The sequence below is a fragment of the Akebia trifoliata genome, chromosome 11 (genome assembly GCF_017979445.1).
Source record: "Akebia trifoliata isolate Shusen 1 chromosome 11, ASM1797944v1, whole genome shotgun sequence".
In the NCBI taxonomy this organism is placed as follows: domain Eukaryota; kingdom Viridiplantae; phylum Streptophyta; class Magnoliopsida; order Ranunculales; family Lardizabalaceae; genus Akebia; species Akebia trifoliata.
The window spans coordinates 38,571,383-38,588,036 of NC_141385.1; the positions used below are offsets into that span (position 1 = coordinate 38,571,383).

The window sequence follows — 16,654 nt, forward strand, 5'->3', positions numbered from 1 at the left end:
AGAAGGATTCTCAAGAGATCTAATCATGCCTCTGAGTTTTTCAATCTATTCATTATTGAGTTCTCCTTTCTCTAGTCCCCATTCTGGTTGATTTGTTCTGCTAGATGAGCCTGAGATTGAGACATTTGCTGACCTCTACGGTTTCTCCATTCTCGGTTTGGTGGTTTACCATTTAATTTCCAACAATTCTATTTGGTGTGCCTCAATTTTTTACAGTAGGTACACCACAAATTATCCTTGTTATCTCTCCCTGATAATTTTGACAAGTCTGCTTTCCCCCTTTCTTGCATCTGAGTTTGTTCAATTTTAGTCACCAAGGTTGAGCCCTCTAAAGCTTGAGGTTCAAGCATTATACCCCTTCGACTTTCTTCTACCCGAATTAGAGAAATCGTTTTCTCCCATGAAGGTGTCTCCTCCTTGTCGAGTATTTAAACTATAATCTGATTAAATTCATGATTCAGTCCAACCAAGAAATCATATACTCGATCCTTCTCAATGAAATTCGTCAAGATAATAGCATCTTCTGGGCATTTTATCTCAAATACCCGATAGTGATCGAGTTTCTACCATAAGTTTTTTAGTAAATTGGCATACTCTGTCACCATTTTGCCTACTTGTTTGATTGCACTGGTCCTCACTTTAATCTCATACACTTTGACTGTATCACGAGCTTTTAAATAGGTTCGCTTAACGGAGTCCCAAATCTCCTTTGCAATTGTGAAAAACATACAGGTGTCACTAATTGTAAGATACATAGAGTCCCATAAGCATGACATGATCATGGAATCAATTTTGTCCAATGCTTCAAACTTTAAGTCTCTCTTTTTCGGTCCAGTCCCAAGAAGATGATTGCATCTCCCTTTACCCTTCAAGTACTTTTTAACAAATTGGGACCACTTGAGATAATTTTTCTCGTTCAATCTGTATGTAGCCCAAACATTCTGCAGATCTTCAATCATTTGATTTGTGTTGACCTCATCTGTTTGAGTAGAGGCATTTGAAGTCTTGGTTTCGTATGTGGCCATAGTGATCAAGAAGAGAAAAAATTTGAAAGAAAAGGATTGAGGATGAAATAGAAAATGACACAGCAATGAAAGCTACAATCAAAAGTAAAAACCTAGAAAAGAGCCCAAAGCTCTAATACCATATCATAAAAAAGGGATAGAGAATGATAATATCTCATTGAATTAGAATAATTGATACACATAAATATATAGACTATTCTAAGGAGAAAAATAGAAAATTAATCTACCCAAATCAGAAAATATTCCTACCATTACAAATCCCATGATTTAAGGGATCAGAATAATTTTCCTAACTAAATATACACCCTGATTTTTTTTCCTAACAATTAGTCTATGACAATTATACAAATCAACCATAACAACTGTATAAATCAACAATTAGTATTTATTGTAAAAAAGACCAACATGCCCCTATTTTTTCATTAAAAAATAAAATAAATAGGGGCATTATTAGAAAAAAAATGTTAAACAATACTAACATCCCCATAAGGTCTTGGAAGTTAATATTCCCCTATATATATAGTCAAATAACATGAATAGATCCTCAATAATGCATGTTCCCTACAATTCCGTGTAGTGCATTTTGACGATTGGAGGAATGCCACATCACATAGACAAAAATATATGTTCGTTAAAAGATGAACGTTCAAGGACTATCATTTTCAGATCTTTTGATCTACCTCAGAAAGTGGTTTTTTTTTAAATCTAGTCTATACAATAATCCCTACACATTTGAAGTGTTTATTTTTCTTTGCAACGTGTTAATCTCTACCATTTAAAATCCAATACAAGAAACTATAGGAAAAAGTACTACAAAGAAACCCTTCTCCCAAATAATTCATAGTTTTTAGAGTCCTAATAATATGACTTGATAGGCGCATAATGATATGGAAAGTTTGGGACTTAAATCTGTATGACTTGATTCATAGTTAGTAAATTCCCGATTGATTCGCAAATTAGACACGAATTAAACGAATAATACTCTTCTCGATCAAAACTACCGTTGGTTTTAAAGAGTCAGATTAATTCACGGATCTTTGAATTCCAATGAATAGATCGCGATTTGTACGTATATTCCGTAAGTATTTTAATAAAATACTTCGTATTTTCCTGTTCTTAGTTCTCACTTCAAAACTCAAGAGAAGGGAAACAAAAAATCATAAGTTGAAAATCGCCTCTACAAAAATAATTAATCTTGAACAACTTGGGGAGCTTCCACAATATATTGTTGATGATTGTGAAGAGCTTGAAAATGAAGATAAAATTACACATAATCGTGAAGATATTCTTTTTGACAAACTATTTGGTCCATCTACTTCACATTAATAACTTTTTTTATAAATGACAAGAAATTTCTTTTTGAATTTAATTAAGTTATAGGACATGATGCTTTTGACATTAATTAGTATATCATGTTTTATACTTTTCATTTACATTGATTATTAGAAGGATTAAAACTAAATCTTTAATTGCGAATATATATTTTATTGGATAAATGTGATTGTCGATTGTTTACTTATGTACTTGACTAAATCTTTTTAATTTAAGTATTGATAATTTGATTAGTAGATTAGAATTGTTAAGTCATATCATATGTTATATATATATATATATATATCTGAATTTTTGAAAGTTTTAAAATTTGTTGGATCCGAATCATTCTCAAATTATTTTTATATCATATTTTTATCGTCCTGCGTTTTTTTCGTCGAATTTTTGAACGAACCAGTATATTGCTATTCCAAATGGTACCCAATTTATTTTCGTACCATTTTTTTCCCTTCTCCCGAATTGCTAACTATGCCTTGATATACACAATTTCTTTTTACGAGAAAGTGCAATTGTGTATCTCAGGAAGGTATTCAAACTTGTCACGTCTTAGAGTCATTTGAATACGGCATCTTGCGAGTCATTTTATCACGAATGTAGTTTTTATCTCACTTAATGCATTTTTGTCTTACTTGGCAGGCCGAGTTGAGAAGTTGACTCGATGATTTGCATAATTTATTTCTCATATAATCTCACATCGAATGAAATCATAATTATTCTATAACAGATCCAAGATACCTTTTATATATATATATATATATATATATATATAAGACAGATCCCTTATTGGATGGGATCACGGTTTTATCAGTCCTTCATCAGACTGCAAAACCTCAATACAGGTACGATCCATTGACAGCTCTACAACATTACCCCATGACAGACTGTAAGACATTGCTCTTGGTCTCTGTTCATATTCACTACATCTGAGTATCTGACCTAATTGAAAGGAAAGGGGGACCCTACTTTCTGGGTGTCAACCACATGACTTTCCGAAAGAATAGGGAGAGATCTTTCAAATTATACTTCAAAACCCTTGGGTCAATTTTCAACCCATTGGATGGAATAAAGAGCTTAACGCACGCCTAAATAACTCCAATAGACAATGGATTAAGAGAAAGACGATTAAGATGATTTGTACATATTCAACTAAGACCGATTACAATCCACTTGGAAAAGATATTCAAAATAACCAAAAACACCGCTTTGGGCAGAGTGGAATCGAGGAACATGATTCGCTTAGCAATCCCAAATCTTTGGGACAAGGTTTTTTCATACAAAAGATAGACATTTTCAGCACAAACAGGCACTTGGTATTTTCTTTGTTCAATTCTCTGCCATCACTAATTTTCTTTGCACTCTTTTAGAACCTTCAACTTGCACATTCCTTCTCACAGTTGCACAATAACTTCAATTTTACATGCCCGGACCAATGATTTGGTCTAATAACTTAAGAACTCTCTCGACTTAATCACCAAAATTTTAATCGAACACCTGAAAAATCTGCTAATCCAGCAAGAACACACAAAACAAAGGTATAGCCAACCAAAATAGCTAGGGCTGTGACTGATGAGGCAGAGATGGTATCCACATACAGGTTTATTAACCCTGTGAGTACATTAGCCTGCATAAACAAAAATACCATCATCTTAAATTCGAGAAAACATAGAGGTTGTTAGCAAGTGAAAGACTTTGGGGATTCTAGCTCACCAGAAGAAATAATCCTAGTAAATTCCGGTTGAATGCTTCTTCAAGTGTTGAAGTCTTGTGTCCCGGGATGAAGTCCGAAAGCATTAAAATTGCTAGCACCTGCCAGATTATTCAATTTTATTGATGAACACAATTTCAATTACAATGCTGAAGGTGCCAGCTTGCTAAGTTGGTTAAAGTCTTGAGTGTTGATACCACAACCTGGGTACAAAACTTGCCCTCACGGTGTAATGACTAACCACTAACCTTGCTTGCTTAGCAAAAATAATAAAGAATAAAAAATAAATAAGTAATTAAAAGCATTCTTTGCAAGAAATCATCTTTAGTAGTGTGGATTTGTTGTTTTATTGGTGTAAGCAATTTCAAAAGTTCAAGAGGTTCTCGTTTGAAGATTTCTTGTTTAAATGGAATCTTGTGTGTAGAGGATGACCGCTCTCTTGGGTGTTGTGACTTCTGTTTTGTTTTCTTTTTCTGTTCTCTTTTCTGTTTTTGTTGCCTTTTAGCCTTTGCTTGTTGTTCTTCCTTTGAGGACTCCTTGTCCTCTTTTCAATAAAATTTGTGGTTATAAAAACCAATTTCAATTACAATACTAGATGTTTCTCCAAAACCTTTGCAAGAGATTTTACCCAAGCATTCCATTGAAGAACATTGGCTTCAGCTTTGATCTTGTTGAGTATCTGTCAAGTTTGCCAAGCATTCTTCATTGTTATAGCGGGGATACATACCCCTCCCGCCCTCCCCAAAATAAAACAATAATAATAAAATAAAATTTCAATTTAACAAAGATCAATCCTCAATAAATGTACATTGTGATTATATTGCCTCATTTGTATGGTTTTATTTGATGTTTTCTATTCCTAATGAAGAAATAGAAACAAAAAACAAGTTCTCTTCTGATATCATCATGGACATGTAATAGAAAAATAATTTCAATAGGAGAAAAATCTGATTTTAGGTGTATGTGATAACAGGGTAGCCCACAGGAATTGATCCAGGATTGAAGCATTTCCGCAAATTTTTGGGATAAGGCTTTGATGATGATGATGCTGATGATTGGAGCAAGGAATTTCTTTTAAGAGAGCCAATCACTTGGAACCAGGTCGAGATACAACTACTTCAAATGTAGGCTTCATTTTCTTTTCTTTATCAGCAATGTAGTATTGATTCTTTCAAGAAAGCACATGAGGTAGCTAAAGTAACAGAGTTAACAATTAGACTATGAGAAAGGTTGACATATAATCAGGTTTTAGGTGCGAAAAATGAAAGAGAGCTTCAAAATTTTAATGTACAGAGGCACAAAAGTAGGAAATACTCGAATAAGTGGTTTGGTCTAAAGAATTAGTCTCAAGGTATGTCGCTATATATTGAAAAAGCAAGACATCTAAATAAGAGCAAATCAGACAAACCAGGAAAATGTCCCATTCCAGTCACCGCCCAAGACCAAGACATCCTCATACGGGATGAAACTAAACCATAATATCACAAAACCATTTTACACTCGGATATAAGTATAGGAAACAAGTTGAATTAAGGACTTAAGTATGTCAAATATCAAATGAATACAATAAATTATCATTAATCAATTCTAATTAACATGTAGAAGTAGACAAATTGAAGCTGAAACTGAGAATTACCTGAAAGTTTTGTGCCAATACGAAGCTAACGTATGTCAGATTGCACTACATCAAGAATTTTCCATTGTAGTAGTAAGAGTTTAGAAAAGTAACTAAGATTAAATTTTGTTCATAGATTACTCTGATGCGTTACAGCATCAATAGCAGTGTATGTTTACCATTCTGCGGGAAACTCTTTCAACATGCTTGTCTAAAATGACAGTCAACAACCTACAAAATGCATTGCAGGCAAAGGGTTGGAAAGGAAAATAAAATTAGAGAAATTTCAAAGTATTTCCAATAAAAACTTCTTTTTTTCTTGGATTGGAAGATTTACCAAAATAGAACAAAAAGAATCCAGATTCTAATCCTTGTCCATGGATTACTTCTCATCTTAGAGCCAGAACCGTCTCCAAAGAAGAGATAGTTTCCCAATAGGACTCCAACAAGATGCAAACCCCAATATCCTGAACCCCCCCCCCCCCCCCCCCCAAAAAAAAAAAAAAAAAAAAAAACCTTTTAGTTAAAAAATATAAATTAATTTTGAAGTAGAGATGTTAAATGAATGAATGTAGAAAAGGATATATAAGTAACACTCACCAAATATACTAAAGATGCCTTCCTTATTTTGGTTAATGATGTCCATGGTCCTCTCGTTAGATAGTAGATAGTTATTTAATCCACACATCAGGCATATCTGATATCCTGGCAAAGAATTCAAAACTCACTCCAACTTCAACGTTACATACACTTGGGATCACTCAGAAAATTTGAAATAGGCTAGTGAAGGCCAATTTGATATATGTACCTATGAGAATTGATAGACCAAGAATACCACAATATTGAGGATGAATGTTAATTATGGAGGTGAAGAGGGAAACAGCAGCAAGTGTGAAAAAGAAATTCCAATGCACACCATATTCTCCCACATGAACCTTCAAAAGATTAAGAAAAGAATGAACGTGTAGAAGTAAAAAAGATAAAAGACACAAGCATAACTAAGAGAATTACACTCTCATTGTTTTGAAGATGAGTGCTAAACATTCCAAGACCAATGAGTCATTTTTCGCTTCTAGTAGAATCATGGTTACATTATCTTAAACAAGGTAGCAATTGATAATGGGCAACAGACTCACTATCACCTATGCCTCCCAAGGTTGTTAAAAGCGCTAGGCAGGGCTTAGGCGAGGCCTAGGCGACAAAAAAAGTCTTTTTTTTAGATTTATGAAAAATAATGCAAAAAATAAGAAATAGGAAAAAAAAAAAATGACAAATATACAATTGCCAAGGTAACATCAACTAATTAGGAAACTTTCAAGTCAATAATCAATTAAAACCCATAACCCAACAAGTCAACCAAACATTTGCAAATTAAAATCCATCAAAATAACAATTAAGAAAAATATGTAAATAGAGTATCTTCAATTTAGTTTTCATACATATCAACTAAGTAACAAAAATCCTCTAATCTGAAGTCAATAATGTCCTCATCCCTCCAATTGACCAGGGCATTGACACCACTACCATCATCGCCATCGTCATCTCCCTCTTCCCCTTGACAGTGAGCCCTAGCTTTCAACTTTGAGAAGTCTTAGAAGTATAAATACTAAAAAGGTTTTTTTATAAAGCCCTCAAAGTTTTGGTGAATATTTTAGACATCCCTATGTTTTAAAAAAATTAATAAGACATCCTAGACCCCATGGTCTTTTTGAAAAGACTAAAGAAAAAAGATTTTTTTTTGAAACCTCGCTTTAAGCGTTGGGTGCCTAAGTAGCTAGGTGGCCCCTTCAGCGCCTAGGCCCCGCTTTTGACAACTATGATGCCTCCCAAAAATTGAGATCTGCTGACAATGGACAAAATTTATCTATAATAAAGCAAGAAGCATCTCTAAGCAATGCTGCATAAATATCTTCAGCCTATGTCCATGGCAGAAACAAAATACTCTTATAAAAAATCTCATGATATCACGGGAAATTCCACTGCTACATTAGATCAAGATTACTAATCTGTTTGTTTCAATGTCAAGGAAAAAAAATTCTCACTAAACAACCTAATTCAAATATCATACATAGAAAAACAAATAATAGAAGGATTATGAATGCGTAGTCTCACTAAGCCAAGGTATTATAAGTAGGAGAACCCCTGCTCATAATCCATATGTGCAATTGAGAACAACTAACTGGATTCATCATTTTCCGCAAAGTGCTCTTTAATTATGTAAGAGAAATCCTAAGGGTGAAGCACATCAGTGACAAGTAACTTTACACACGACATTAAAAGGAATTATTTTTTTTTTTTGAAAAGTATAATATATTGATGAAAAGAGGGAAAACACATAACAAGGAGGCCGAGGTAGCCTCCAAAAAAGAAAAAGAAATGAAAGCTAATACATCAGTGATTACATAAGGAGTTCCATCTAAAAACAAAGTCATCAAATGTAGTCCCTAAGAACTCTGTACTCTGTTTCGACCAAAGATACATGAGGCCCAATATCTCCATAAAACTGGCATGAGAGCTCCTCATCTTATTATTGAACACCCTGTTATTTCTCTCGTTCCACACCCCCCAAGCAATAGCCGAAGGAAGAATAACCCAAAGATATCTTTTTCTTGAAGAAAAAACCTTACTAGCCCACCCCTCTAACAATGAGGAAAACTTACGAGGAAAGACCCACTGGATGCGAAACAGACCAAGGAAAATTGACCAAATATTATAAGTGAAGGGGCAATGGATTAAGATATGGTCGACAGACTCCTCATCCTTCATACAGAGGGGGCAACAGTTAGGAGTAATCCAACCCCGAGTAATCAAATTGTCCATCGTAAGAATTTTCCCAAGGAAAGCCAGCCAAACAAAGAAAGAAATTTTAGAGGGAACTGAGTTGGACCACATAATGGACCCGAAGAAATGTCGGTCTGCAAAAGGGTTGAGCCACTTGTAGAAGGATCTAACAGAGAATCTCAAATCCTTGGCCCTCGTCCATTCCCACCTGTCCTGTACACTTTCATCAAGACGATAAGAATGCAGGAGATCAAGGAAAGATGTCACGTTTGTTAATTCCCAATCATTAAAATTACGCCTGAACCCCAAATCCCAAGTAGAGCTGGAGTCATTTCGAATCAAACACTGCTGGATCGAGCAATTCTTTCTCAGTGAACAAGCGTACAATGACGGAAATTGGGCTGCTAGAGGTGAAATGCCACACCAGTTATCCTCCCAGAATCTAACCTTGTCTCCTATACCCGCTTTGAATCTAATCCCTTTCTCAAACTCCTCCCTCACTTTGAGAATCCCCTTCCAAACGCTACACCCATACAAGTTATTAGCCTCGCCACTAAACCAACCTAGTCTCTTATCTCCGTACTTGGCCGTAATAACTCTCCTCCACAATCTACCCCTTTCCTCTCCAAACCTCCAAAGCCACTTCCCTAAAAGCGCTCTATTAGCTAATCTAAGTCCCCTAATCCCCAACCCCCCGTTCTTCTTGGGCATGCAGATAACCTTCCAATTGACTAGGTGATACTTCCTCCTACCATTCCTATCGTTCCACAAGAAATTTCTCATAAGCCTTTCCAACTTGATTTCAATAGACCTCGGAAGCGTGAACAACGAGAGAAAATAAACCGGGATACTCGTCATGGTGCTCTTAATCAGTGTCACTTTCCCTCCTTTAGACGAGACAAGTGTCACTTAAAAGGAATTATATTAGTTTATAACTCCAGTAGTAAATTGGAATAAGATGGAAAAGATCCAGGGGAACCTAATGTGAAGCTAGAAGGGTCAAAAGGGAAATCTTTAGCTCATTTCATTCTCTCTTTTTTAATAAAAAAACGTTACTTCAAAAGGGAAGGAATCCAATAAACATGAATTTTAAAGACCCATGAGGTTAGACCAGAAGAATTAAAATGATCACAGATGTTAATCGCAAATAAAGGAACTTTTATAGACATGTGGTTGAGACCCATGAAATGATATGCCAAATAATAATTTAAAACATAACTTCAGCAGAAACGCTTCCATCACTCCAGATCTTAATGTCATTGCTTACAATCATCGCCATCATCATCATCAAAGCCTTATCCCAAAGATTTGGGATAAGTATAAGGCTAGGGAAGTGCATAAACAATATAGAACAATGTCAGAGGAAAACTGATGGGAATGCTCTCTACCTGATAATCTGCACTTGCAGTGAAAATGAGCCGGCCAAATCCTAGGATGATTAGTGGACTTGTTGATAGAAGTGCATCCTTCCATTTCCTAAGAGAAATAATTGAAACTTGATTCCTCAGAATTGGTTGAAACATCAGAAACCACGATTGAATAAGTAACAACAGATGCATTGGCAGGAAAGAACCATCAACATTCTCATTATTTCAGACGTTCAGCAACAAATTAAAGGTACAAATGTTTGGAAAGCCTATTGTTTGTTATCACTGGATGAAAATCCATACGATGCAGCATATGTTATCGTCACTTTACGAGTAATTATGTAAGAAAGTTTCCACTCGATAATCAAAGTACAAAACAAAACATGAATTCCTATGCATAACCACATTTCCTATATGAAGGAAATGCAAGGTTTGATACTTGAGAAATGCAAATAAATATTAATCTGTTCAAATAACGTTTCCAAATATCATTTATATGTTATTTATATGAACAAAACATACATGGAATTAGCAAAAAATAAAAAAATCTCTGTATTGAACACTTAACATGCACTAAAATATTGTGAAAAGAGTCTACTCAACAAATGGAGTAAACTGTATGAATGTGATGGCATATCGGTTTTGCAGGCTTAGTGTATCTGACTCCATGTCAATGTCCAACACTGACACCAACAAATATCACATTCTCCGATAATGAAACAAAAAATGACTCACATCGAGGAGACATTTCGTGCTTGTCTTGAAACTAATGAATTTGCCAGAACAAATGATCCTACCCCAAGATCCATCTGTTGGAACCAAACAATAATTTAGAATTCATCAGTTCAAATAACCAGTATCAGGATCAACAATGGCATTACAAATAGAAGACACTCATTGAGTATTTAACAACCATCAGATCCCAAAAATGACTTGTAGCACACTATCAAACCTAGGAGAAAGACTCGTCAAAAAGCAATTTGAGTGAATAATACAACATCATGTTAGCAGAAAAAAAGTTTTTACACCTGAAGAGAACCTGATGTAAGCACACTATCAAACCTAGGAGAAAGACGTGTCATAAAGCAATTTGAGTGTATAATACAACATCATGTTAGCAGACAGAAGTTTTTACACTTGAAGAGAACCTGATGTAACCCTCCTCCTTTATCCAGGCCTGGGACTGACAATGTAGTGGAAAAGAAATACTACATAGGCAGAGTTAATTTGAGGCTAAACCACATGAAATAAACAAACTCATCAAGTAAATAGAAAACAAGTTAGGAAATCCAATATTAGTCTAAAATTTAAATTGCACCAATAGCACTTTACAGTCTAAAAGAGCAACGATGACTGAAAAAAATTCTAATATTTCCAAAATTGAGGTTAGAAAAAAAGAGAAAGTGAACCAACCTTGTCACAGATGGACCAACCGAAATATCATCCAACATTGTTGTAGGAACAATGAGAAAATTTTTGTTTGTAGAAGTTTCATGAATGATCATTTGTATAAATTATGTCTGGAAAAATTTTACATTCTTTTAGAACTAAATCATGAGATCGCGCCTTAGTCCTTCTCTCTTCCTTCAACTTTTCTCAAGAAGCATAAATTTTGAAAAAACTACTCCACTAATACTTAGTAGACATTTCCTCTAATATTTGCATTAAAAGAAACTGTTAGTGCAATTATTGAAAGAACTTACCAGGCCAGTACCATAAGTCTCAGTCTTAGCATATCGTCTAGGATATATTTTGAAGTCAACAGCTAAGATGCAGAAGCACGTTACAATCATCTACATTGCAATTAAATCATTCCTTAGGGGAGAGAGAAAAATAGAGTAGTTTAACAAGAGATTAATAAAAAGGAAGTTAGAATGCGTACCATTGATACTCTGTATGATGAAATATTTGTCCGGATAGAATATGGCCCTCCTTTGGAATAAGGACTTGAGGAACCAAATCTGAATAGGATGTAGAGCATAATTAGATAAAGATATGGAAATTGTAGTCAGTGTTAAAGTTCAATTTCACATCCAACATATTCTAGCCTTTTACGCATGATGTACATGATACCTTGCAATGACAATATGATTGACCATTCACCTTTTGGCTGCAATGCGGAAAAGCAAGAGGAATATCAAGCAAATTGCAAATATGTGTGTCCATTCTGCTAGAACCTGGCATCAGTAACTTGGCATTTACAAAACAAAATATGAAAATTCATAATGTTGTATGTAAGGGAAGAGATCTTTGAACCAAGACATGGAGGTCTTGTGACTAGTGTCGCAAACTGACTAACCAAATTAACTTGCAAACTATTATAGATAATAGTAACTTGAATCAAGAGGTACAACTTCCAAACTGATAAATAGTTCAGTAAGAAACAAAGAACTACTCAGAATTGGAGAACTTCATTCCAAGTGGAAGTTTTTCATTTTGGCACTTACAGTGAAAAATAAAAGGATCGGAAGAAGGATAAAGAGAAAATCCACAGTAAGTTCAATCATGTAATCCCTCCAATTTCTGCAACTAATAGTTGGATTATCATTTTTCTTTGATGAGGTCTCCGTGGCACGTAAGGGTTCTGAAAAAGAAATTAGCACACATGTTGCACATTTTTTTTGATCGATAAGCACACATGTTGCACATCATACATCATACATCATCTTCCATAAGCAATTGATGAATGCATCATTTCATTATGTACCATTATAGTTCATTACTTGATTTAGAGAATAAATAATCCCATTAAGTTTACTAGTACGTGGCATGTGCGTTTGCCCATGATTTATGAAAATTAGTATTCATATAAGGTTATAAATGTCTTTATAATAAATTTAAGACGTTGCTTTAAAATTTCAGATAAATAATCTAGTTTTAGTACATGCTAAGTCCTTTGGTGTAACGCAAGAGTATTTTTGTAATTTAAATAAGGGTTGGGTTCTGGTGACTCGTGAGAAACACATGATCCCAACCGTTTAGATATAAAATCCAATAGTTGAGATTTATTCCTATCTTGATAACACATATCTCAGAGATACTTATTGATGCAGGTCGATGAGGAGAGATAAGAAAATTGAATTGGATCTAAGAAAAATAGGGGATTTAGGGAAATCTGGTTGGGGATTGGGTTAAGGATTAAAGATTTTGGCGATGATTGCAAAACGTTTCCAATTATAACATTTTAAAATTATAAGGTTGAGGGTATTTGGATTAGGGGAGGTTTAGGGTATTTGGGCCACAATAGGAGATATTAGAAAGTGAAATTTGATTTTGGATTTTGGGCAAGTATGACCACAATGTCAATATAAGAAAATGGAATTATGATCACAATATCAATGAAATGAAATTGGTTAAAGGTTCAGGTTTATCAGGTAAGGAAAGGATTACAGGTTAAGGATTATTGACTAATGATTAAGAGTTAAAATAAAATGGGTCTTAAGAATAAAGAAAGTTAAGAGAATATCATAAAAAGAAACAAATAAAGATTAGAAGAAGAAAAAAATAAAGATAAAAAGATAGAACCTTGGAATCATACCAAGGGTTTCTTGGAATCACACAAAGAATGGTAGAGAACTCACTTCACTCCATTAAAGAAACTCGTTCTTTATTAATCAAATTTTAATTATTCATTTATTAATAAATCCTAATACAATCTATATAACGAAAATAAATCAAGAATCCCAGTCAAACTAAATACCAAATAAATAAACCTAATTTTCGTAACTTTCTCTCTCCTAATTTTCGTAACTTTCTCTCTCTTAATTTTCAAATCCTAATAAACTCAAATAAAAGACAAAGTAAAATTACTAAACCGCCCCTAAATATTATACTAAGACCATGGGCCAATAAAAGATCAAAATAAGCTCAAAATATATATAATTAAAGCCCAAAAATAGAAAATTAAATAAAAATTAAAATCTACTCTTCACTATTTTATGTCCCCATCAATTCTCCTCGACTGGAAAGATTTCCCCATTGGCCAAATAAAACTATAGTAATTCTCATCATCAATTGTGTTCTGCATTACTTATCCTGAGGATCAATCGCAACCATTGGATTTTGTGTTTAAAGATAGTGATCATGTGTTTTTTCCATGAATCATTCCTCACGAGTTACCAGATCCTGGCCCTTTACATATTTTTAAGGGTCTTGTATGGGAATGACCTCAAATCCAAGTACCACTTATACATATACTCCCCTACAATTGAAAAAACTCCCTCCAAAGTCCAAACCTTGTTATTTTCAATTTAGTTACAAATCATCCCTTCACACAAAGACCACTCGAAAAAAATCTGATCTAGTCAACAGATGCATCTAGGAAAATAAAGGCATCATCTGCAAACTATAGGTAGGACACCATAGGCCACTTAGGTTTACCACAAATTCTGACAAAGACCTTGGACATTGTTTTCACCATTAGGCAATCTAAAGCTTCTGCAATAATGATGAATAGAAATGAAAACAAAGAATCGCTTTGTCTAAGCCCTTTGAAACTCCTAAAGAAACCAACTAGGCTTCCATAACCAATATTGAAAATAATGGTGGGGAAACACATTTCATGAGCCAATTAAACCACCTTTCTCCAAAACCCATACAGCCCATTCAATGCCTTGAGAACTCTTATTTCACATGATCATACGTTTTCTCCATATAAATTTTACAAACAATCCATGGAATACACGATCTCAATCTTGAATCAATAAATTCATTAGCTAGCAACATCCTATCTAGGATTTGACGACCCTTGATGAAAGTGTCTTTCTCAAGACCAAGCACAACTTGGATGACCTATTTAAGTCTCAATGCTAGCATCTTTGAGATAAATTTATACATGGACCTAACAAGACTAATGGTCTTAAATTTGAAATATCTTTGTCCCCAACATTTTTTTTGGAATCGGAGATACAAGTGCTTATTAATCACATGCATCAAAACATCTTTAATTATCTCTCAAACAAACTTGAAGAACGCCACAGAAAAAACCATCAGGATCCAGTGCTTTTTCACCACTCATACCGATTATGATTTGGTATGCACTTCGTTAAAAGTCCTTTCAAGTCAAGACTTGTTGCACAAGGAGATGTTATCAAAAGTTAGATTATCCAAAAGTGGTTGGATCACGTGTTCCTCAGTATACAACTCCACAACTTCCCAAATTGTAACCTCTCCTTCAACATTTCCAACATTTTTTCCAAGCATTGCGAGCAACGAAATCCAAAGTTCTATATAAAGAAATAACTAATGGTTTGGAGTGAATTCACCAGGAAAAGGGCTCCTTGCAACAATCACTTCCATCGACAATACATTGTATTTCTTTTCCTACTAATTGCATTCATTGAACTTTAAATTTGTTTAAACAAAAAACAAAACAAACATGAACATGTTTTTGACGTGGTGGAATATCATTGGGTGAAATATGCCACATGGGACGACACTGAGGCAGAAAAATGAATCAGACCATTTAGAACTGCCATCTCAGCCTCCACGTGTTTATAAAACTCAGTCCAGAAGTGAATTGAACTTTGAAGCTCATAGGAAAAAAAAAAACCATAAAACATGTATCCAAATTTTTTTTTTTTTTTTTGGCTGAGAAATTTACCATTTTTGCCTTTGAAGCTGATCGAATGCCGCAAAAGAATCAGAACCTGAAAGAAACCTAAAATAAATCTAACAAAAACAAAAAACAAGAATTGTTGGATATCGTGAGAGCGCTACTTACAGGTACGATCGTGGAGAGGGAAACGATTTCGATCATTGAAGATCCTGTGAGGTTGCTCACGAATCTAACCATAAAAAAGAGGAAATTTTGAGAGATTGACAGTTTAGAAGACAAAAAGAATTAGAGATTTGAAAGGGACGACAGAGTTGCAGAAATCTTACTCTTCTTTTAAATGCTTGCTTGAATAGAAGGACTTTCGAAGAGGATCCATGGAGGAACTTGTCATCAAAAGTATCAGGTGGTGGTGGTGGTGGCAGTGGGCGTAATGCGCACCCTAAAACCAGAGCAGTGATGGTTTGCTAATATGTACCTGAAAAAAAAAAAAAAAAAAAAAAAAGAGATTTACTGGGCAGACCTCGCTGTTACCTTTTTATTAAAAAAACTCCCTTGGAGCTCTACAACTCGAAGGGAACCTTGCTTTACGGAGTTTGTTACTCACCAAACCCCATTTTTTCAAGATCGTTACCGGACAAACCTTTTAATCGGCTCCAAATCATCACGTACTTTTAAATGTCCATTCTACCCTCACTTGTCTATATATTAACATCTCCTTACACTCTCTTCCCTCTTGAGTCAAGGGTGTAACTTGATTCGATTTGGTTCAGTTTGGGCCAAATTGGAATCGAACGGACCTAACTCAGTTCAATTAAATGAGAACCAAAATTGAACCAAATTGCCATAGAACCAAATTAACCCCAACTAAGTTAAGGTCAATTTGATTTGATTTGATTGGGTACTATGAATTGTCAATAATTTAAAAACCTAATTTAATCAATATATTTTTTAATAAAAATAAATAGATATGAATATGAAATCTCATATCATAAGTCATTAATTTATCCATTAATTAAAAAATAATAATCTTTAATGTATCCATTCAAAAAAAAAAAAAAAAAGGTCAATAATTTTTTCATCAATTAAAGAAAGTCATTAATCTCATCCAACCAAAAAACAATTTACTTTATTCATAAAAAATAGGTATAAGACATGAACCAAAAATCGAACTAAATTGGTTGGTTCTCCATTTTGTTAACCCAAAACCGAATCGAAGTTCATTATAAACCGAATCAAATCAATCCAAAGCTTTTGATTTGAACCGGACCAAGT

At 34.3% G+C, this 16,654-nt stretch overlaps 1 protein-coding gene across 2 annotated transcripts; it reads right to left on the bottom strand.

The window, feature by feature from the left end:
• Positions 1-3,464: 3,464 nt before the first annotated feature.
• Positions 3,465-15,867, bottom strand: LOC147391552 (transferases, transferring acyl groups). 2 transcript variants are annotated; one of them, XM_086458448.1, is made up of 16 exons: positions 15,709-15,867; positions 15,548-15,611; positions 15,428-15,473; positions 12,273-12,409; positions 11,929-12,002; positions 11,708-11,786; positions 11,529-11,618; positions 10,561-10,634; positions 9,847-9,934; positions 6,486-6,612; positions 6,278-6,382; positions 6,015-6,144; positions 5,857-5,908; positions 5,699-5,743; positions 4,065-4,163; positions 3,465-3,978 (listed from the first exon to the last, which is right to left on the bottom strand). In XM_086458448.1, exons 1-16 carry the CDS (start codon positions 15,771-15,773, stop codon positions 3,826-3,828), a joined length of 1,428 nt encoding a protein of 475 aa, XP_086314574.1. In that variant the 5' UTR covers positions 15,774-15,867; the 3' UTR covers positions 3,465-3,825. The 2 variants fall into 2 exon arrangements, with proteins under 2 accessions (XP_086314574.1, XP_086314575.1); XM_086458449.1 differs by lacking the exon at positions 5,699-5,743.
• Between the last annotated feature and the right edge of the window lie 787 nt (positions 15,868-16,654).